This window comes from Pecten maximus, chromosome 18 (genome assembly GCF_902652985.1).
Source record: "Pecten maximus chromosome 18, xPecMax1.1, whole genome shotgun sequence".
NCBI lineage: Eukaryota > Metazoa > Mollusca > Bivalvia > Pectinida > Pectinidae > Pecten > Pecten maximus.
In genome coordinates, this window is record NC_047032.1 from 15211193 (window position 1) to 15236089 (window position 24897).

Consider the following 24897-nt stretch of genomic DNA (forward strand, 5'->3'; position numbering starts at 1 on the left):
AGTATTAGCCGCGATAAACATTGGGGAAGTTGATATTTGTGCAGAAGAAGAACTGAAATAGCTGAGTAATTTGGTTTGGTTTAGTATTGTTTAATGTCATTTTATCTTTATTAGTCCTACGTCTTTAATGTCCTAGGTCCATTTAATAGGATGGTCTTCCGTATGTGTGACATGCATCCGTATGGTGAGTACTTTGAGAGGCCGCGGTCTGAGATTGGCGAGTACTTTGAGAGGCTGCGGTCTGAGACTTTGCGACAACATAGAACCAATACTGACTTTACAGGCTACCTCACTGGAACGGTTTAGAATGGCAAGGGACATTCTCAAGAGATTAAATTGATGTTTCGGAAATTTAGGTTATGGACATTTTCGTACCGTAGAGGGAAAAGTATCTGATGTAAAATGGTGTTAAGAAGTTTGTGTAGATTGATAGTAAAGAAGACAAGTGGAGAGTTAGGTGTCTAAGAAGGACAAGCAGCCAAACTTAGATGTTTGAACTTGAATTGAGGTTTTTGCTTCTATGTTTGAACAGAAGGTCAAGGAATGTCAAGATGGTGTAAACTTGGGTTTGGAAGCTTCTGTAGAGGACGACTTTGCTTGGTCAAGGGATGTGTTCTCAAGGTCGAAACTGGTGTTTTCAAGATACAGATGGATTGTCAAGTAGGGTTTAGAATGTAGTAAATTGCGATATCACCACTTTATATCTCATTTTGAGAATGCAATATTGTCTGGACTTGTCTTTGATTCACATGACTGATGTTGTTCAGAAATCTACAGTTTTATTCAATATTCTTTAATAGGAAATCATTCCATAATTTTAAGGATAGTTCCCAAATAAAGATTTTTGTATTACTGTAATTGTAATAATGCTTTCCATCATGTTTTTTTTTTGTTACAGTTTGCCATCATTTTAGAGCTTTAGTTTATTAATGTCTTTGTCGGTACACTATAGATGATTCTATCATTGTACATACATGTCCCAGCCTTGTCACATTCTCGGTGACCTTTGCATGCCCTCATCTCGTTGAGTTGGTCGTGGAGTTGTTGTAGTACACCATAGTTTACGTCATGTATAGTGTTGATTTCCTGCAGAATACAATAACGACATTACAGTGTAAAGTACTTCAAACAATTATTGTTTTTTAATTGGAAGAACCCTGTTAAGATCCGTAAATGACTCATTTTTTGTTAGGTGGAGATTTTTGTTTTCACTTTCAAAAGCTTTTGAGTTAAAAACTAGAAATTATATGAAAGACATAAATGCCCCCACGGCCATTTCAAACCCTGAAACACAGTTTGATGAGGATCGCATCAGTTACATTGTATCGGGAAGCAACGGGACGGGATGGGACGGGACAGATATGGGTATCACTTTATGCAACAACCCCCCCCCCCCCCCCCCCCATCATCGCGGGGGGCATAAAAAACACTTACACAAAAACTTTAATAATAACATACAATATAAAGTTCTCTGATTTACACATTTAGATTAAATTTTTGTAAATATCATTCCAACTTTTAAACATGGTCATTTATTTCTCACAACTAATTCAATATTGAATATTACAAATGATTAATTATCTAGAATATCATTAAATAAGAACTGGAAATATTTAAACCTCAATACTCTAGAGGTTACATTAACTTTGGCTATCTTCACGTGAGGAGAGTGAAAACGAACAAAACCCTGGAGTAATGAGGATGTTTTTACGGAGTACCATTTTTAAATTTAGATTTTAACTGTACCTGGAAAGGGTCCGTCAAAAGATCATAGTAGCTGATGAAGTTATTGATGAACTCACAATACAACAGATCGTGGGTCTGATTAATTGTCCTCAGACACCAATACGTGTTATTATTGGAGTTTCGTGCAGTAGCAGAAAGGTCCATCTGAAAAAATAGAGATATTTTTATACATTGTCTCAGTTAAGGTAGAGTACGTTTTCATCTACTATTTTCAAGGGGCATATGAAATTTATATTTCGTTGTTAAATTGGACATTCTAAAGAAGAAGAAAATAGAGTTTAGAGCTTTTTTTTATTTATGAAACTATATTTATGCAATACTGTAAATCACATTTTTGTGATTTATTTTTGTGTGAATAGTCATTTCGTAATTTAAATTTGTTCATGGATAATGTTAGGTAGATTCTCTTACAACAGTGCCATAAATATTGGCATATAATGCAGTTTTTAAATGAAGGACAAAATATGTAAAATGACTGACATGGATATGTAATATTTTGCCGACCATATGAAATGACATTCTTTTGGCTTTGTTAATCAGTCTCCATTCAAGAAATTACTATTTAATAACAGAATAGTTCAATTATTTGAAGCATAAATTTAAATTGTTCTTAACTCTGGTCTTTAAAATAATCAAATATCCAGAATATATTGAATTTATTAAATTATACTCCAGAATATTTTTTCGACACATTCTTGTTTCCCTGCCTTTTTCTAGATTATTTTCCGTACACATTTAGCCCTAGCATTACTTTTTGCTCAGTCCTAGAACTGATAAATACGTAAAGAGCTGTGTAATGCAGTTTCAATTATTCAGCATGCACTCTACCACCCCTATTTAGTTATAATATATTTTGTATGATTCCTTGACTAGAAGATTATAAGGGTAAGTAAAGATAATATGTGATTTTCTATTAACAGCATCAAATCTTGATGGATATGTATTGTAAATCATAACATTTTGTAAAGTATATCTTTAATTTAAAAAGGCATTTTCAAAATCAAAATATATTATTTACTTAACTGACATTATTTAAAACTATAATGTGCAAGTAAACTGTTCCTGAGAAAAAGATTTCTTATAAGGGAAGATAACTCAATAATCTCCTGTTGTGAAAAATACATACAAACAAATTATAAAATACAATGTATATAAATTACATATATAATATATTGAGTAGGTAGATATATGATTGACAGTAGAAAGTAGTAAGCAAGGCATAAGGTGAACAGCTCATCAGATAGAGAGGTGCTATAGGGTAATGGAATAATGGTATTCTTGTCGTGCTAAAATTTTGCCCTCTGGCCTTTTTTGTTATGTAATTAACTCTCCCATTGATAGCCTGAAATTTACATAGCTGTGTTATAATCCAACATTTAACAATTAAAGATTAAATTCAAAGGTGAAAAGGGCAAAAATTTAACAGTAAAATTTATGATTAAGTGGGGTATGTTTTTTTAACATGCAATCACTAAAATAACCATCTAGGAATTCAGGAATGTTTAGTAGCATAAAGTCAGCAAGCTCATTTGAGAGAGTGTAAAACAATTCCAGAAGCCAAACCCAAATTCAAAACATTATTGTATGATTATAGTTGAAGGGAGGTAACTCATGTCAAATATTTCGTCATGAAATGATAATTGTTTTAGGTGTTGAGAGACAATTGAGGAGAGCATCAGTGAAATACAAATTTTGATATGGTTAACTTGCTATTGATCACACATTAGACACATTGAAAATCATTTGAAGAGTTATCTCCCTTACAAGTTATGGTAAGTTGCCATAGGCTCTATAAAAGCAATGTATTTGATGTGTAACCAATTAGAATGGCAAAAGCAAGTGCCTCTATCACATGACTTTATAGTTGAGTGGAATCGAAATCTAAACTGGATGAGAACTATATGACTGAATATATAAAAACTATGTAATCTAAAGCCAGTAAGCTCTAAATAACTAGCAACAGCCTTGTAAGGGTCAAAGTTGAAGTGTGAGAGGTGAAAGGTCAGGGGTTATATATCTGGCTTACTGGTCCAGAGAGGAGCAGTTTTCCAATGGGAGTTGTCCATGAGAGCACAGTCCATTTCTCCCCGCTTGCAGGCAGGGTGTTTCTTGCGGCGGATTTTTTCATCCGGCGGTAGATTCCACTTTGCTGCTATTTGGGTACAACAACAAAGGAAGCTGTGTTCAACACCCAGAAAGGGGAGATAACCCTAGCCTTACTTAAATTTGTGGTAGCACACCATAGAAAGGAAACAGGTTTTTTTTTCTAAAGGAACAAAACTGGAATTATGAATTTTGAAAAAAAAATAAGATAAAAAAAAAAAAATAAAAAAATAAAAAACATAAAAAAATTGCCTGCTGGCCCTGATGCAGACTTTCATACCAAAATCACAATTCAAGGACAAACAAATTCTTTCTATTCCCTTTGGATGGTAAGCTCTAAAACAATCAAACAGAACTCTCACTTTCTTGAAAGAAAAAAAGAAACACTGACTGTGAAGAAAAACATGTCACAACTTGAAATGTACAGTAAAAAAAAAAAAAAAAAATAAATTATTTACTCATAAATCTAATTTACACAAAATATATCTAGTATGGAGTCTTTTTGATCTATCAAATAAGTGAGACAACAAATTTGATTGAAATTTAATTAACGAGTTTGATTCAACAATTTTGTCATTACTAATAATTGGAGGCAATAAAAAAATTGTTGGATCAGAACAGTCAAAATCACTCAAAGGATCAGGGTTCAAAGTTTTAAAATAAGTAAATTTGAATTACCTATGTGTAACAATTTATATTCCAAGAAAAGCAAAAACAAAATAAAACCATGAACATGAAGCATTATAAGTGATAAAAGTGAAGAATTTTCAAACGGAAGCCAAAATAAAATATCACTAAAATGCAAAACACACACATAAAGCAAAAAAAAATATTGGAGTTATGTCCCTTTGAATTTTCTTTCATTTTTTAAAATCAATATTGCTCTCCCAAATTTAACCCCAATTCCTTTTGGGTCACCTTGAATATCTAATGAGCTCTCCACCATGTGTGACCTAAATACAGAGGATTATGGGATGTAGATCTTACAAGTCCAGAGAGGTGGAGTTTTCCAGTGAGTATCGTCCATTAGGTAACATTCCATTTGATCTCGCTTGCAAGCAGGATGGTTCAATCGGCGCATTTTTTTGTTAGGTGGTAGATTCCATGTACGAGCTAATATAAAGTTTGGTGAAACCAAGGAAAACAAAAATCTCTTTTCGGTTAGAGAGGTCAAAGGGAAATAACTCAGTGCACATAGAACTTGTGTGACAGAATATATATATTGAAGATAAAGAGCAAGGATACCCGAAAGCTACAGTAGTAGTGTTGATAGTATGATACTAGGACACCCCAAGAGCTAAAGAAGATGTGATCATGCTTGTGCTGAATTGATGAAGTAACTATCTACTTTCTATTTAACTAATATAAAGACCATTTAACATTTTCACTGTTACATGTAACAAATTCTGAGTTTACTGATTCCAGTAAACATATTTCAGGTGCATTGTACACTTAATCTAATACTAATAGTCCTAGATTGATTCAATTGGATATTCCTCTTTTAACAATTTCTCTAGTTCCATTGTCAGCAATGAAAAAACATATCTGCTTGAATTAATAAACAAGAGATCCCAGAGGGATCTTGGCGCCCACCATTGATTGATCTTTATAGGTTCCATGTCAGATTGATCTTTTCTCTACTTTTCCCTTCCTCTAAGTCTTACTAATCAGTGTAAATTCAGAAACAGCCCTCTAGTCCTTTTCACACAAGGGGAACCTATATATAAAATTTAAGATTTAGCGATAATGGCTGTCTGTCGGCCATGTTGTTTTCGGATTGGTCCCAATATGCAAAACTAGGCCCTGAGGGGAAGCTACATATGAAATTTGAGAAAGATCCCTTCATTACTTTCTGAGAAATAGCGATAACAAACTTCAATTGTCAAATTCCAAGATGGCTGCCTGTCGGCCATGTTGTTTTCCGATTGGTCTCAATATGCAATAAGAATAACTAGGCACTGAGGGGAACCTACATATGAAATTTCAGAAAGATCCCTTCATTAGTTTCTGAGAAATAACGATAACAAACTTCAATTGTCAAAATCCAAGATGGCTGCCTGTCGGCCATGTTGTTTTCCGAATGGTCTCCAAATGCAATATGCATAACTAGGCACCGAGGGGAACCTACATATGAAATTTGAGAAAGATCCCTTCAGTACTTTCTGAGAAATAGCGATAACAAACTTCAATTGTCAAAATCCAAGATGGCTGCCTGTCGGCCATGTTGTTTTCCGATTGGTGTCAAAATGCAATATGCATAACTAGGCACCAAGGGGGACCTACATATGAAATTTGAGAAAGATCCCTTCAGCACTTTCTGAGGATTAGCGATAACAAGAATTGTTTACGGACGGACGGAGGGACGGACGGACGGACGGACGGACCACGGACGCAGGGCGATTTGAATAGCCCACCATCTGATGATGGTGGGCTAAAAATAAATAATGAATAAATAAAATAAATTTACCATATAATAAATAAATAAACAAGAAATAAATAGATTTTCCTTTTTCATCTATTTCTCAAACAAGTTCCATTCTCAGCATTGTAAAATATGTCTTCTTAAATAAATGAATATAAATATAAATAAATAGATTTTCCTCTTTCAACTATTTCTTTAAAGTTCCATTCACAATATTTCTAAAGATATCTCTTCTTAACTAAATAAATAAATGGAATAAAGATCTTCTGTTTCCACTCTATTTTCCTGTCTCTTACTAGAAAATCCTTATCAATGGATTTTAAAGTGAGCTGCAGAAGTAGTGTGAAATGGGAATACAAAATCTTCTAATTAAAAGTGCATAATTATATATTATTTGATCTGTTTATAACATTTTCCATATTTGGTCAGTAAAATCAAAACATGATCCTCATTAAAGCCGTCTGAACAGAAGCAGGTGAATCTAATATATAACTGATCAATAGATTATCATAAAATATTTTGCACTATTAATAACTTGAAGTAGAATTTGTTTTAAACATTTAGGAACCCTGACAACTAAACCTGAGAGGTTTAGAGGATGATATTATATATATCCAGTAATAGGCCCATACCTGTTAATAGGCCCACCAATGTCTATTAATTCTGTAGAAATGCTAACAAAAGCTATGGTATCAACCCGCAAAATCCCACAAATGCTACAGTATTATCATGTGAAAATCCCACAAATGCTACAGTATTATCATGTAAAAAGCAAAACAAATGCTACAGTATCATCATGTAAAAAGCCTAACAAGTATAAATGTTACTATATATATATATATTAACCTGTTAAAAGTCTAATAAACTAAGTACTATCCTGATAAAATCCAAATAAATAGTATTACTGTAAAAGTGGAAATGTTTGCGGCGTGGAAATTTTTGCTTATTTCGCGATCATTAAATTTCCGCGAAAATATCAACACGCGATTATAATAACACGTGAAAATATTGGCACGCCAATATTTCCACATCAAAGACGCAAGTTCCTGCTGTAAACCATGTCGTCCGTGATGTGTAACGCTGTCATTGTCGGTCATTTGTCTGAGACATTGCTATACTAATTTGAATAATTAGTAAAATGATAAATATATCTAGTTTAATGTTGATTGATCATTAAACTTTCTTCATATCATGATAATTAAGATCGCTTCTACGTTACTGTACATATCAATCGCAAAGCTGGTCGGTCATTGTGTAGCTATAGGCCCCAAAACAGCACACGTTACATTTGTGACAAAATAGATAAACTTGCTTGTATTAGAAATGTTAATGTTGAGTCTCCGCGTGGTTATATGTTTTATTTGAATCAGAAACTATGGATAGTTAACTGTAATGAATGGTCCATTTAATATATTGAAAATACGAAAGGGCTACTGTAGAAATAGGTCTATATATGTTGGTAAAATTAGGTCAGAACATCAATATGTCTGCTTTTTAATTGCAAAGTCGTATTTAATTACTACCAAACTTATTTGATACCTGCAAAATCAACTACCGCTAATTGGGAAACCTGGCTTTGTTTTGACTAGACATGAAAGCATAACACGTCACTCGGCATAACCGGACGTCCTATCCTTTCAACTTAACCGCGAGTGACGCCTCGCGTGGCCTCTCTACCTAGCTTGAGTTGGAAATAATTAAGAGGTGTTCAGTCGCAATTAAATACGAACATACTTAGTTAATACTGCATTCAACAATACACGGATGACTTCTTAATTTATACCATACAGTACGAGTACTGATAACGCATGTTATTTATACATTTCCGGGGCCTAAGTTGCAATCAGGTGTCTTGTACGTGGTGTATTTTCAATGTAAATGACTGAATCAATGCTAAAATATCTGATATACATTAATGTTTTTTTTTCGGTCACACAGACGTAATGCAATGATCACACTTACAACCTAAACGTGTCTGTTGATCAAAGTTTGGTATATTTACTGGACCGATCGTCGTGAGCTTTCAATGGAGTTTGCCGAAAATAATCTTACTTTATGTACATGGCCAATGACATCGCAGCGCGAAAATATATTTTCATCATGACTGACAGCGCGAAAATATCCACACCGCAAACAGTTTGTAAGCTGACTAAGCGAAAATTTCAATGCACGAAAATATCCACTTTTACAGTATCCTGCTTAAAGCCCATATCTGCTACTCAAGGTACAAGAACAAAGTGTTTCTAAAAGCTGTGTTTAAATTTGAGTGCAACATAATTTTTGCTTAAGGTGAAAAAATAAAAGTACTGAACATGCCTACTATTCTAATGAATAAAGGTAATACAGTGGTTCCAGATGAACAACAATTAAGACACAAGAGGCCAATGGGTCTTAACGGTTAACGAGTTTTGATATATTTTAGTATATTTGACCCCTGTGACCTTCAATAAAGGTCAAGGTCATTAATTTGAACAATCTCTGGAGTCCTTTATCCCAGAATGCTCAGACCCAATATCAGATCCCTGGGACTGTTGGTTATTGAAAAGAAGTTAATTTAATTGTTTAAAAGATGAAAGCATATTTGACCCTATGACCTTGAATGAAGGCCAAGGTCATCCATTTGAACAAACTTGGCTACAGACCTAATATCAGGTTTCTTGTCTTTTTGGTTATCAAAAAGTCATTCTAAGACTTCAGCATATTTGACCCATGTGAACCGACAGAAGGTAAAGGTCATCAGTTTTAACAAACTTGCATTTGATTGCCATTTCTCCCAGCATGCTACAAACCCAATATCAGGATACTGGGCTTCTTGGTTATCAAGAAGAAGTTGTTTAAATTTTGTTAGCATATTTGACCCCTGTGACCTTGAATGAAGGTCAAGATAATCCATTTGAACAAAATTGGTAGACTTTATCCAAGAATGCTACAAACCCAACATCAGGTCCCTGGGCCTGTTGGTTATTGAGAAAATGTTGAAAATGTACGGGAAAATGTGCAGAGATATGTGAAGTTATTAGGTGTAGAGATATGTGAAGTTATAATGTGTAGAGATTTGGAAAGTTATTACGAATGTTCAGAACTTGCTAGAGCAAAGGAAACAGTAAATAGAACGAGAACAGAATAATTTCAAATATGAAGGGAAAAGGAAACTTCAACAATCAGGCATAATGGACAAACAGAAACAAGAACATACATGTACACAGATCAACAAATCATAGTGAAGAACAAGGATTTTCCAAAGACATTATCGCTCACCAAATGGGTTGAGATTCAGAATTAATTTTTCAAAAGCAAGTCATGGTCAAGGTCAGAAGGTCCACATATGTAGTACCAATAGAACGGTCTTGTCATAGTGTACACACGTCAATATAAAATCCCTACCTTGTACAGTTAACATACACAGGCCAAGGATAAAGGTTTTTAAAATTAGGTCAAAGGTCTAGATCAGGTCAGCAGGTCCACAAATGCAGTACCAGTGGAAAAGTCTTGTCATAAGGGAAAAGTTATGTCAAATATGAAGCCCTAGCTTGTACAATTAACATTCAGTGGCCAAGGTTTAAGTTTTTCAACATTAGGTCAAAGGTCATGATCAAGGTCAGCAGGTCAACAAATGTAGTGTCAATGGTAAGGACTTATCAAAAGGTACACACATGTCAAATTTAAAAGCCATCTTTCACACAGATAACATACAGTGGTCAAGGTTAAAGCTTTTAAAAGTAGGTCAAAGGCTACAGCCAAGGTAAGCAGGTCCCCAAATATATTACCAATGGACAGGTCATGTTACATGGAACACACATGACAAATACCTGAGCTGTATTATCATTCATATTGAAACAACACTGCTTTATAAAAACTTTAACCTAGCTGTCTACGGAAGCTGACGACCAACGCCGACGAATATAAAATTAGTTAGATAGAAACCATTGGGTTGTATAAATTAAGAAATTTCTCAAGATAATTTGTTCAATCAAAATTTCTAAGCAGATTGCCTTTTTGTATCTATCTGAATTACCTCCCTTACTTACCCATCTCAGAAAAATGTACATGTACAATGAAGACATTTTAAAAATCATATCCACCTATACCTATATCTCCAAAGAAAATCTGCTTCAATACACATTCTCTAAAGATTCCTGGGAAACCAATATTGTTTGATTTTTTCAACATCTAGTCTTATGTTGAAGATTTTGTCTGCAAATACATCAAGTCACATTCCTGAATAATTCCCCTTGAATAATCAAGTCTGCTTTTAATGTTTAAGAGTTACTTCCCCTCGTGTTTGAATTACCCCTCTTAATAAATTTACATATTCCAGAGTTATTGCCCTTGAGTACTCTGAAATGAGTAAATTCACTAACATAAATTTGAGTAATCCCACTTTCAATTTATCCACACTGTTATGTTACAAACTCTTAATACAGCTACAGACACATCGGTATGTTACTCCTAAATACAGCCATAAAAAACCTTCCTGAGTTATGCCCCTTGAAAAAAATTATTCTACCGGGGTACTCTAGAAATTGCAGAGTTACAGCCCCTGACAAAAACACATTTGGTATACTTACAATCCCATAGGGGTGGAGTTCTCCAGTGTGCATGGTCATGGGTGAAGCAGTTCATATCAGGTTTATTACAATCCCTGTTTTTTCTCTTTTTTCTAAATCTTCTTCTTTTTCTTTCTTTCCGTTTGTCCTTCCTTCGTTGTCTTTTATCCCTAATCGTGTCACTGTTAAATTCCAATTGAGAGTAAAAATAGTGTGTAACTATGCTTATTTGATAATACTAGAATATGAATATAAGCAAACAAATTTAATTTTGATTAGATGATGATGTCTATGAAACATATAACTAAAAACTTCAATTTCTTTTATAACCATTGTGAAACAAGTTACAATCTATATACTTATGCTAATCAATCTATAATGCAAAGTAAAAAAAAAATGAAATAAAATTTCTGTGTTGGTTGGTTCCTCATGAACAGCTTCGGTCACTCTGAGAATATGTCTCTTTGTAGTAGCTGGTGGTTACCTCAATGAATAACATACAGAGGCACATCACATGCAATCCAGAGCTATTGGGGTAAAGTTTCCAAATTATTGTCTCAAGCTTCATCAACACAAACTGACATCACGAAGGATAGAGTTTTTAGAATCTCAGAGAGACAGTTTTAGAGAAAATCGGAAAGCTTGTACTAACGTAAGATTATCATCACAGTCACAGTCGGGGTCCAGTAGGTCAGTAGTATCAAAGCCATCCATGTTGTCCAGATAACCCGGACCGTTGACATCTCCACCAAACTGAGAAAGATAGGAGTCTTTTGGCTTGGTGATCTTCAGGTGTCGCCGATATGTCTACAAAGTAATCATTACTTGATAGAAGTAAATGTGACTTTATTTATAGGTGATATGTCCAAGTTAAAATTATTTAACATTTATACCATTTGTGGTGTTAAAAGACAGTTTCTGAACTTTCTGCCCAATGCTTACTGACTTATGATAGCCAAAAATATAGATCTGGAGCTAGACTATTTTATTTACATATGCAAATCATTTCTTTCATCTTTTCACCTTAGGATATGGATCATCATATGTTAACAAGGGTCTACATATGTATTATGAAGTCTGAGAAAAATCCTTCCAATACTTAACAAACCTCCCTGTCAAATTCCGAGATGGCTGTCTGTTAGCAATCTAATTATCTGAATCACACTCAAAATTCAATGGACACAAGTAGGGAAAAAAATCATTATAATATGAAGTTTGAGAAAAAATCCTTCCAATACTTCTCAAGAAATAACAACAACAAGGATTGTTAAAGGATGTATATCAGACTATGGCTGCAGGGCAATTTGAACAGCTCACAGCTCACCAGTGGGCTGAACATGATTTTCCCCTTTTAAATCCAATATCACCTGATTGTGTTTTATACATTTTAAAACCCTCCACCAAAGATTTTTGGAACCTTCCATCCTCAAATCGGTCACTTGACCGCGCCCCTACCCTGAGGTCCTCCAGCATCTTGCGATATTCCTGTATCATTTCATCTAACTGTCCCTTGTGGTCCTTCCAGGCATCCACATCATTATACAACTCTTGGTCGCATACTATCGTATTGTTTGGCAGCTGTCGGCAACGATGCTCAAAAGGCTCCACCTCTGAAATTACAGCAATTTATCAAATTACCCTTTAATGTCATAGGATCTACGATATTCATGTGGAAAATATATGTCCAGTTTTCAAGGAAACAAATCTGCACTTTTTACTGCTATATTACAGCAACATAGCCGTCTCAAAGTGTTTAACAAATTACTATCTGTGGTCATTGGGCTTTTATCAATTAACCAATGTCTTTGTTAACTCCCTGGGGAGCATACAGCCAGATGCCAGGTACTTATTTACAGCTGAACGACTGGAACACAACTGATACAAGTACCTTGTTCAAGGATACAACACAGTGCCAGTGCAGTCAAACTAGGGGAGGGGAAGGAGGGGGGAGGAGAGGGGGAGAGGGAGGAGAGGGGGAGGGAGGAGGAGGAGAGGGAGAGGAGGGAGGGGAAAGGGGGAGACTGAGGAGGGAGGAGGAGGGAGGAGGAGGGGGGAATGAAGGGGGGGAGGGAGAAGGAGGAGAGGGAGAGGAGGGAGGGGGAAAGGGGAAGACTGAGGAGGGAGGAGGAGGGAGGAGGGGGAGAGGGGGAGAGGGGGAGGAGGGAGAGGGAGACTGAGGAGGGAGGAGGAGGAGGAGAGGGGGAGACGGAGGAGGGGAAGGAGGGGAAGGAGGGGAGAGGGAGGGAGGAGGGGAAGGAGGGAGGAGGGGAAGGGAGGAGGAGGGAGGAGGGGAAGGGAGGAGGAGGTAGGAAGGGAAGGGAGTAGGAGGGAGGAGGGGAAGGGAGGAGGAGGAGAGTGAGGAGGGGAGGAGGGGGAGAGGGAGGAGGAGGGAGAAGGGAAGGGAGGAGGAGGGGAGGGAGGACAAGGGGAGGGAGGAGGAGGGGAGAGGGAGGAGGGGAGGGAAGAGGAGGAGGAGAGGGGGAGAGGGAGGAGAGGAAGGAGGGGGAGGGAGGGCAGGTGTTGGCTGGGTATCATACTTACGTGGATACTGTTCAGTTAAATCATCAGGCAATGTAGTATCTGTCAGGTCATACGGAAGTTGTCGTTTACGTCTGCTGATGAATTTTGGAGTGAAGTCTGGAATAGACCCAATAAAAAAAAGACTTTTTATCAGAGCAAATGAAACAAGGCCCAATGGGCCTGTATTGCCCATATGCCATTAATCAAAGAAGTTGTTTTAAGAAGAAACATTTATTTGTAATTATAAAGCATTACAAGTTTTTTTTTGCAAAGTAGAAGTCATTGATAGTTGATTGCTGTGTGTTTTATTTCCAGATATAAGGTGAGTCATGTAAACATTTTTGACTTCTGACCTTGAATATCAACAACCTTAAGTAGGTTGTCATTCATCCCATCATATCATTACCAAATGTCATCAATTTAAGCATTTTGAGTGTTTAGAAGAACTTGATTAATTGTTTTAAATAAATCTACCCCCTGTGACCTTGAATGTTAGTAAAAGCCATTCATTTAAACAAACATATTAGCCCTAGTTTATCCCAGCATGCGTCATGCCCATTATCATATCATTGAACATCTTTTTTATTAAGAAGAAGTTACTTAAAAAATTAGCATATTTTACCTCAGTAACCTTGAATGTAGGTCAGGGTCATTCATTTGGAACAAACTTGGTAACCCTTTAATCTATCATGTTATAGGCCCAAAATTAGGTCTTTTGGGCATCTTGGTTATTAAAAAGAAATTGTTTAAACGATTTTTAGCATATTCGACCCCTATTACTATGAATGTTGGTCAAGGTCATTCATTTGAAAAAACTTGACAGCCCTTTACCCCATCATGCTTAAGGCCAAATATCATGATCCTGAGCCTCCTGGTTTATAAGAAGAAATTGTTTAAAAAATATTAACTTATTTAACCCCTGTGATTTTGAAAGTAGGTCAAAGTCATTGATTTGTACGAACTTTGTAACGTCACACGACCCCATTTGGTACAAGACCCCATTTGGTACAAAATTTGATAAAATGGCTCCTAAATCCTCGCATGTCCATTCCATGACGCGAGATTTTATGACGTCATAATGTAAACATAAACGGTCATTTCAACGACAATTTTGAGGCATGCAGCGATCCAGTTTGCTTAGTACAAGATATTGAAATGGGTAAGTTATAGGAAAACATCCATGTTGTGCATAGTTTTGCCTTTCGACGACAGTGTTATATCAACTTTTGAAATGTTTTCCGGCACATTTATCACTCTAAATTATTTCTTATAGTCCTAAAAGTCTTCGTTGGTCGTATTACACCGGTACTTACCTTATAAAGTGAACATCGGTCATTTTCAGTGTGCTGTACCTACAATTCGAACTTGCCCCGCTTCGCCATTGCAGTAAAACTATTTGTGCGCATGTCGGAAGTTGATCTCTAATACACTCTCACAGGTGCTTGATCAACGAAATATCCGGATTTTTTAAAGCTTTTATTAGGAGTTATTTCCCTTCTGCTATGAATTCTTAACATATAGGGGCTTTCAATGAACACTGAAGCAGAAATAATTCAATTAATAATTAAATTTATAATAATCCTACTAATACTTTTAACATGCATAAATGGGAAATATCCTCTGTACATTGGAGAAGTAGTAATTCACCATTTCCTTTTAATGATATTAATTATCATATTATCTAGGATGAGGAAACTGATTTCTTCCAAGTGCAATTATCACACTCCCACCCCACCCCCTTTTTTATTTTAAACTTTTAGTGTAATTTTCAATGAAAAAAAAATACAAATTAACATAATATTTATGGCATGCATAATTTAATTTTTCACATTCACTTATTCCCAACAAGCTGATTATTAACACCCAAAACACTCTGGGACTCCCATTTTTTTCTCCAAATTATTCTCATGGACCCATTTTTTTTTATCTGAAAAAGACCCCATTTATGAAATGCCAAGTCCACCTTTTTAAGCAAAATCTATCCTGGATGGGATGTTTCAGTCTTTATGTCCTTACTGATGGCATGACTAACACATGAATTAGGAAAATAAATATGTTTGAAATATCTTTTCTATTACATTAACCTTTTAAAAATCAAAGTGTATTTTTGGGTTAGGGTTACCCTAACCCTTTCTTTTAATTTTAATCCAAAGCATTTATTTTGAGATATATTTTCTGAAATCCATGTTGGGATTTAATTTAATAAAAACCGTTTTTTGGTTCAGTCAATAACTATAGGGTATACTCAGAACTCTTCTGTTCTGTCAGATTTGCATTCAGTTGTTTTTTGTAAGTAAAACAATTATGACAGACATAACTATTGCTTTATCCTCTTTTGTTGGTCTTAATAATGATTTAATTACTACCTGACCATTCTTGTTGTCTAGGCCATGGTTGAATGGCTTGCATGTCACCCGTGGGGTTGAGGAAACAAATACAGGGAAGTTGATTAAATAAGGCTCTGCTTTGTTATTCAGAAACGTTTTACACACAAGTAACAACATAGCTATGGTTTCATGTGTCCGTTATACAGAATCTTTAACAACTTTACGGACAAAAATAAGTGTCCGCTGTCCGCATTAGGAAGGTGTCAGCTATATACATGATATTCATATAGTGATTTTCATTGGTGACTCCTGGAACTGTCCGTTATGGACAGGTGTCCTCTATATAAAGGTGTCCGCTATTACAGGTTCGACTGTAAACAACTTAACAACTTAAATAAACAAAAATATATTTATTTCACATTTATCATTCACAGCTAAATACAGGAAATATGAAACCGCAAATTTTAAACAAGCTCTACAGGATGTAAAAAAAGGGATACCAATAAGACGTGCAGCTTCAAACTACAATGTACCACACATGACGTTAAAGAGGCATGCACAAGGTCTTAACAAGGGAGGTCAGCCTGTCCGAGTAATTTCTTCTGATGAAGAAAAGTATCTTGTAACATACATCAAGTATTGTCAAGAAAGGTCTCACGAGGAAAATGATAAAGATGTTTGTACTGAAACTTGTGCAAAGGTCAGGGAGGCCAAGCCCTATCGGTGAGAATGGTCCCTCCGACAAGTGGATAAAAAGATTTCTAGGCAGACATCGAGACCTTCACATGAGGAAACCACAGACCATAGATGGTGGTCGTGTCAGGATGGCAAATAAAACTGTGATGTCTCAGTATTTCTCTCTGCTAAAGGACACTGTTGACAAACTTGGTAAGGCATTAATCTTCTGTCTGAAATTAAATTGTAACATTTCATTAGAGTTTTGAAAATGACTTTAGGACTGATCCTAATTCAGTTTTTCAATAACTGATAATATCCTATATTATTAAAAAATTACAAAATAATAGTAACGTTCTGTAGGGAGTACATGTATCAAATAAAAGTAAATCTTATCATCTCCCTTTAATCAATAAATTCTCATAGCATTAAAAATCAATATGCGACATATTTATTGGTTATGCATTTATCTGCACTTGTGCCTCGTGAACAGGTATATATAATAAATGCCATGTCATTTACTTATAAAAAAAACCCATAACATTTAATTCAGGACTAGCCGATAAACCAAACCTGGTTTACAACATGGACGAAACTGGCTTTGGGAAAGGGGTTGTAGCCCAGGACAAGGTCTGTGTCACCAACCGAGGAGCCTATACAAGACAGGTTTCCACTACCAACCACACCACAGCTGCAGTGTGTGTTTCTGCAGATGGAAAGGTGCTGCCTTCTTTCATAATTTTTGAAAAGTCCTTTCCTGGTGGAACATACAGAGATGGTAAGAAACATGAAAAAAATGTGTTAAATAACAGCAATTTTACAATAAAATAAATTCCATTCAAACTAAAACATAGCATAGATATTTCAAGATATAAAATTGAGCAGTTACTGTCTTAATTAAAAATTCATAATGATTTGAAATGAAAATTTAACTTTATTCAATTTCCAATATTAGGCATACCAGAGGAATGGCTTTTTGGAACCTCTCCGAATGGCTACATGGATGCAGCATTATTCAAAAAATGGTTTGAGCGTATTTTTCTCCAACATGCATCGAAAGAACGGCCACTATTACTGATCCTCGACAACCATGAGAGTCATCTTTCGCTGGACACCATAGAAATGGCCAGGGAAAACAGAGTGGAGCTGATAGGCTTGCCACCCCACACCACACACCTACTCCAGCCTCTAGATGTTGCACTTTTTAGACCACTCAAGAAGACAGTTTCAGATTTGGCAGTCAATTTGGGCTATGCCAACCCAAATTTGATCATTGGAAAGGGCAGGTAACCTGAAAACAAAATTCCTTACTTTACAAAAAGCAAAAAACAAAAAAAAATCCTTAAAGATAGAAATATTATAATTAACTCTTTCTAAACAATGAAGTTAAATCGCAAGCTTATCAATACAGGACCTTCAAAAAGTCAGGTTCTCACTTTCTCACTCGAAATGGTCAAGTGATTTAACTTTTAACAATAAAATGTATATATATATGTACCTCATTTTGTCTCATTTACAGGTTTGCCCAGATTCTCAGAGCAGCTATTGACAGGACTTTTAGTCCTCACCATGTCAAAACTGCCTTCAGGAAATGTGGTATTGTCCCTTTAAACCCAAATGCTATTGACACCTCCAGATTGACTCCTGTCGACAGAAGCTATACCTTTCCCAAGCCTGGACCAGGGGGAGACAATCTGGATTTGCACCCACTCTGTGATGGATGTGGACAATTTGTACATGGACATCCCTTAGTCACAGAGGGACTCATTCCAAAGGAGCTCGCCGATATATTCGTGCCAATTATTGGGCCTGCAAACAAAACCAAAAATACTAGAATTGTGACAGAGTCCAGAGTTTTGACAGGTAAGTAAACATAATGGCTGTAAGAGTACCATAATTTGATGCAATTATGTCTAAATTGAAACTGGTTCTGCTCCGGTGGCTAAAATTTATCAAGTTCCTTGTTATGAATAACTACATTATGTATACATCTTTTTCTTTGTACAAGTAAGAATATTGTAATTATTTTCAATATTACTACAGTGTTAAAGCTAGATACCAAATTACATACTTATCAACCAAAATGGAACCTTAAACTATTAAATACATAAAAGTCATAAATTTTCTTTTTTGCCAATTGTCCTTTTATTATTGAAAACTGTTAAAAGTGCAGATTTTTTTTTTTTGTTAACAGGGAATGAAATTTATCAACAACTTAAAGAAAAAGAAATGACCAAAGGACCCAACAAAAAGAACAAACCCACAAAAAACAACCCAGTAAGTAAAATCTATGTGTGAAAATTCAGGACTTTTTATATCATTTTTATTCTATATTATTTTCAAAACTCTTGTGTGTTGAAAAAAATAATCATAACAGAAGTAAAAATAGAAATAAAACAATATCAAACAAAAACAAAAATACTATTATAACTACTCTACTAGCAAACAAAGCAAAATGTGAAGTTAATTTTCATTTGTTGATAATAGGTCAATACTGCTTCCATCTCAAAAGATGATGAGCTTCCGAGAATGAATCCTCCGAAAAAGAGAAAAAGAACAGCACCACGCACAGGAACAAAGAAGGTAAATTTATATAATTGTGTGTCTTTAACTTAAGCTTATTTTTTTCCTTTTTCTCTCATTTAATTTATGTGCATAAAATCATAATGTTAATCCACCAATTATCTATATTAAATAATATAGTATCTTTGATAAATTGATTTTCTCTTTGTCTCCAGAAGAAGCCAATTGTGACAACAGACGAAATAAATTTACCAAAAACACATAGAAATATTATTAATTAAAAAACTCATAATTTAATCTTTCATCTACAGAACAAAGGCAATGACCAACTTGCAGAAGAAGTATTTACCTGCAAAATTTGCAACATCAGGGGTCGATGTAATGATGAGGAAGAAGGGATCCTATGGGTTGGATGTGATGGTCCAGAATGTGGCCGGTGGTTTCATCGGGACTGCCTCAATCATGAAGAGCAAACTCATGTAGATTTAAGTTTGCTAGTGTCTTCAGACTGGCTTTGTAGTTATTGCTTTGATCCCAGCATGAATGTTGATGTTGAGCCATTCCCAGCTCTTAGTCAGGACACTAGTCACAGTACTAGTGTTCAGTCAGATATTGAGCCATTTCCAACACATCTTGACCAGGATAGTACAACCCCAGACGGACATGCCATGCTGATATGTCAAGTATGCATGGATCACCAATATGTTTCTCCAATAGAAGAAGAAATATATTGGGCGACATGCTACTTCTGTAAGAAGTCCTATCATGCTTTTTGTTTACCACCCAGAGTGTACCGCACATTTGAAATGAGGAAGGCATCAGATTCATCCTGGTGTTGTCAAATGTGCCCTGCAAGTTGAGAATGAGAAACAAAATGATTTCAACTTTTAATTTCACTTCTGTTGATTGAATGTTCTTAACTCGCACTATATTAGTGTTTATGTAAATTTTATAATTTGCTATATTAGCATATAACCTATATATACATGTACATTGCAATAGTGTTATAACTATTTCTTTAGTCACACTTGTGAGAATTACTAGTCCATTTAGTCAACAAATAAATAGATTTTATTTCATTCTAATTTTAATAACTTTCCCTGTGATGTAAGTGATAAATCTAATTATAATCAAATTAATTTGTTGAAATTTATACATGAACTGTGATATGTTGTTATTGTTAAATCTTCCTCATGTACATGTTATGTTGTGCCAATAGTGCTAATGTCGTCATGTTTTAAATACTCTCCAACAAGAGTGTTTTTAATTGATTGATTGATTATAAAATCAATTGTTATTTTATGAGTTTTTCTTTCAATATTTCATTTCAATAATCACCCCGGGAAAAAACACAAAAGAAAGCAAAATTAATAAATGCTACTGCCTGGGTAATGGTCACCAACATGAAACAAACTTGTTTTTGTTATTATATATTATAACTGTTCAATCACAGGGACACGTACGTTACAATGATCGATACTAAATGTAAAATGTTTATAACTTATGTTTAAACTGATCTGATATGACCCCATACATTTTATGTATACATTTAATATCATTGTAACGTCCCTGTGGTTCAATATGTATACTGTAGACATACAGCTGAGCTGTCTGACGGCTGGTTGGAATGTCCTTACTGGATATAGCAGCATATATCACAAGGCCTATCGTATCGGAACAGATTCAGTAGCAGGGCCATTCTACCTTCCTGACGGCGACAAGTGCCCCTCGCTTCAGTATTCTATTCTAGTTATCTATTATTTATATTTATGCAATTTTCATCATCTTAAAAAAGTTTAATGTATTACCACTTATAAAAAGTTGTGAAACCACAGTACATAAACGTACATTTATGATATTTGTAACAAAACATCGTTCAATGAAACCACGTGGGCTCGAGCTCAATGGGAAAAAAATCCGGGAAAATACGGGCCGAGATATTTGCATTTCCAGCTATGGTATTTATACACAAATTACTGATATTTTGGAACAACACTTATGTAATAAGTAACAAAACATGTATTACCATCGAAATCACTCACATTATTGATCACATCTTTGGAAATAACCGAATAAATCGATGTCTCACCACTTTGTACCAAATGGGGTCCTTTCTGCATGCTCCAGACCGGAAGTTACGTAACACGAAAAAAGCCGATCTATAAATAGCTATCGCGTACTATTTATTTTTTCCTCGTGCAGTTGGAAGTACTGAAGGTTGTCTTATTAAAATATCAACATTAATTTGAAATCCTCACGTGAGTATTTTCTATATTAGAATAAATGTGTAAAAATTGTACCAAATGGGGTCGTGTGACGTTAGCCCTTCATTTCAGCATGCTACTGGCCTAATACCATGACCCCCTGGGCCTCATGGTTATTGAGAAGAAGTCAAAAATGGACAGAAGACAATTGCAATAGGTCACTTGAGACTTTGTCTCATGAATATTTTCATAAATAACAAAGATGGCAATACTTGAATTTTGAAAATTAATGTAAAATGACTATATTGTATACCTTTGTTGACGTGATTCAGGAGAAATTGTTCCTGATTTCGGCGTTCTTGCGGATTCATTCTTTGTGGACATCGGCATATCCGTGATGTTGCAGAATATGGACCATCACCCTGGACATTTTGATTCATTGCTATGTCTCTGGAGCGACACTTCTGTAACCTTGGTAATTTTCGCCCTGGTTCCTGGATGCATTGGTATCTCTGTGTATACACAAAACTTCAGTTACAACTTAAGGAAAACAAGAAAATATTTTAAAAGATACTTGAAACTAGAAAACATCTTAAAACTTATGGGAAACTAGAAATGTCTTTAAGACCTGAATTTTCACACCTATGCAAAGAACTTGGTGTAATGGAAAATTTACTATGGAAAATTTTAAAGACAAGTATTTTCCATAAGCGAAGTAATACTGATAAAACTGCAGCTTGGACTTGGAGTGAAACATGCTCTACCCTTTGTACTTTGCAAGGACTGTTTTGCGACTGAACTGAACATTTCTGCTTTCCTAAAGATAAGACCTGACAGCAGAGTCAATTTTACCTGTCCTACTTTACAGGGAGGCTTGTTTTTGGACTTTGAGCACTGTTTGAGTATGCGGCGTTGTTTACGTGTAGCATACTGTAGTATGTGTGCCGGGATGTTATCCATGTTACTGAGGTTGTCCAGAAAGAGTTGGTTCTGTTCTTTCATTAGTATTTTCTGTTTGTTCTTGGTAACTTTCCTGCGAAAATAAAAAAATAAAACTTATGTTATGTAAATAAAGTTGAAACTATGTGTCCCATCACTTTTTACTGTATACAGGCCTTGGTTAGCTATTTGCCTGTTACTGTTAAGGCAAAAGTCTGACATATTTTCTACTATATACAAGATTTCATTAGTTATTTTTCTGTTAAGGTATAAAGTGTTTCCCCCCAAATAACTAAGGCAAAATGACTGACCACTTTTCTACTGTATACAGGCCTTCCTAAGTTATACCTGTTAGTCAAAGTGCCCTGCCACTTTACTGCTGTATACAAGATTTCATCAGTTATTTTCCTGTTAAGGGAGATGTCCTACCACTTTTCTACTGTATAAAGACCTTGACCTTACCTTTCTACTGTATACAAACATTGAACTTTCTATTGTATATAGACCGTGAACTTTCTACTGTAACCCAATCTTCACCTTTTTACAGCATACAGACCTAGGCCTTTCTACCATATACAGACCTTGACCTTTCTACTATATACATACTTTGACTTTTCTACTGTAACCCAATCTTGACATTTCTACTATATACAGACCATGACCTTTCTACTGTAACCCAATCTTCACCTTTTTACAGCATACAGACCTAGGCCTTTCTACCATATACAGACCTTGACCTTTCTACTATATACAGACTTTGACTTTTTTACTATATACAGATCTTGACCTTTCTACTGTATACAGACCTTGACCTTTCTACTATATACAGATCTTGACCTTTCTACTGTATACAGATCTTGACCTTTCTACTATATACAGACTTTGACTTTTCTACTATATACAGATCTTGACCTTTCTATTGTATACAGACTTTGACCTAGCTTTCTATTATATACAGATCTTGACCTTTCTACTGTATACCGACCTTGACCTTTCTACTGTATACAGACTTTGACCTTTCTACTATATACAGATCTTGACCTTTCTACTATATACTGACCTTGACCTAGCTTTCTATTATATACAGATCTTGACCTTTCTACTGTATACCAACCTTGACCTTTCTACTGTATACAGACTTTGACCTTTCTACTATATACAGATCTTGACCTTTCTACTGTATACTAACTTTGACCTAGCTTTCTATTATATACAGATCTTGACCTTTCTACTGTATACCGACCTTGACCTTTCTACTGTATACCGACCTTGACCTTTCTACTGTATACTGACCTTGACTTTTCTATTATATACAGACCTTGACCTTTCTACTGTACACAGATCTTGCTCTTTCTATTATATACAGATCTTGACCTTTCTACTGTATACTGACCTTGACCTTTTTACTGTATACAGACCATGACCTTTCTACTTTATACAGACTTTGACATTTCTATTGTAAACAGACCTTGACCTTTCTACTGTCTACAGACCTTGACCTTTCCACTATTTACAAGTAACTCACTTTATTGTAACTCACTTTCTCTATATAACTCACCTTTTATCAAGTAAGACTGTAACTAATCTTCTCACAAGCAAGACTGTAACTCACCTTCTCACAAGCAAGACTGTAACTCACCTTCTCTCAAGTAAGACTGTAACTCACCTTCTCACAAGCAAGACTGTAACTCACCTTCTCACAAGTAACTCACCTTCTCACAAGTAAGACTGTAACTCACCTTCTCACAAGTAAGACTGTAACTCACCTTCTCTCAAGTAAGACTAACTCACCTTCTCACAAGTAAGACTGTAACTCACCTTCTCACAAGCAAGACTGTAACTCACCTTCTCTCAAGTAAGGCTGTAACTCACCTTCTCACAAGTAAGGCTGTAACTCACCTTCTCACAAGTAAGACTGTAACTCACCTTCTCACAAGTACATGTAAGACTGTAACTAACCTTCTCTCAAATAAGACTGTAACTAACCTTCTCTAAAGTAAGACTAACTCACCCTTTGCAAATAAGACAGTAACTCACCCTCTCTCAATTAGGACTGTATCCCTCCAAGGTTTCTTCATTTGGACAAAGTCTTTGTCATTCACACTGAAAGAACACATATAGTCTCTACATTATATTTCCAATAAAGTGTGAAATAATAAAATTTATAATTGATTCTTACTTGATATCTATAAACATATTTACTGATATAATAACTATTGTTTTAATCATTTATGAAAGTACTTGTTTAAAATTTTTCCCCGTCATAATTTGTGCAGAGAATCAGTCCACCATTTCAGTTTCAATTCTTTCAATTTCAATTTTCGGAACACAAAATCCATGAAACTTTCAACTCTCTTCACAGAATTGATTAAAGTTGAAAATAAATTCCTCAATAAAACTTTTCCCTAAATAATTCTCCTACAAGATACTAAAGCATACCTTGTGGAGTCTTTGTAGGTCTTAATAAGCTTGAGGATTGACCGTCCATCCATATGGTCTGGGATTTGTACTCCAGCCATGTCCAGTATAGTGGGGGCCAGGTCAACATTCATCACCATATTGGAAATCCTGAGAAAAACAACAAAATTCTCAGAACATGAAATAGAGATACTATCTAAAGATGGGGAGCACATACAAGGAACATCATGGAACACCAGGGATTTAATTAAAGATTTTATCATAAATAATTTTTCGCATATATTACAAAAAAGAAATGGTCATGAACCGAATTGGAAGCAATAGGTCCTCCTTCCAATTACATGAAAGGTTCATTGTGTATAAACTTTTGCTGTTTTCGTGGTTGCTATGGCACCAGGAATATAAATACAACAAGGCCATCGTTTTCAAGATCTCCCGCCCATGCAAATATTGTATTACATGAAATTAAAGTG

The 24897-nt window shown here is 35.3% G+C and overlaps 1 protein-coding gene and 1 long non-coding RNA gene across 4 annotated transcripts in view; both read right to left on the reverse strand.

Moving 5' to 3' along the window:
- Positions 1–24897, reverse strand: part of LOC117317159 (putative extracellular sulfatase Sulf-1 homolog) — a 105641-nt gene that overhangs the window by 7148 nt on the left and 73596 nt on the right. The window contains 12 exon segments of the mRNA XM_033871959.1: positions 975–1086; positions 1747–1866; positions 1868–1890; positions 4837–4962; positions 10840–11000; positions 11471–11625; positions 12274–12428; positions 13360–13455; positions 21381–21579; positions 21920–22100; positions 24044–24109; positions 24446–24574. Of these exon segments, the coding sequence (XP_033727850.1) occupies positions 975–1086; positions 1747–1866; positions 1868–1890; positions 4837–4962; positions 10840–11000; positions 11471–11625; positions 12274–12428; positions 13360–13455; positions 21381–21579; positions 21920–22100; positions 24044–24109; positions 24446–24574 (1523 nt within the window).
- On the reverse strand, positions 16061–21171 carry LOC117317160. Of its 3 annotated transcripts, XR_004530120.1 has the most exons (6): positions 20906–21171; positions 19213–19712; positions 17839–18149; positions 17302–17631; positions 16914–17097; positions 16061–16573 (listed from the first exon to the last, which is right to left on the reverse strand). It is a non-coding gene; the product is annotated as an uncharacterized LOC117317160 (long non-coding RNA). The 3 variants fall into 3 exon arrangements; XR_004530119.1 differs by having other exon boundaries at positions 16061–17097; XR_004530121.1 differs by having other exon boundaries at positions 16061–17097; positions 20890–21171.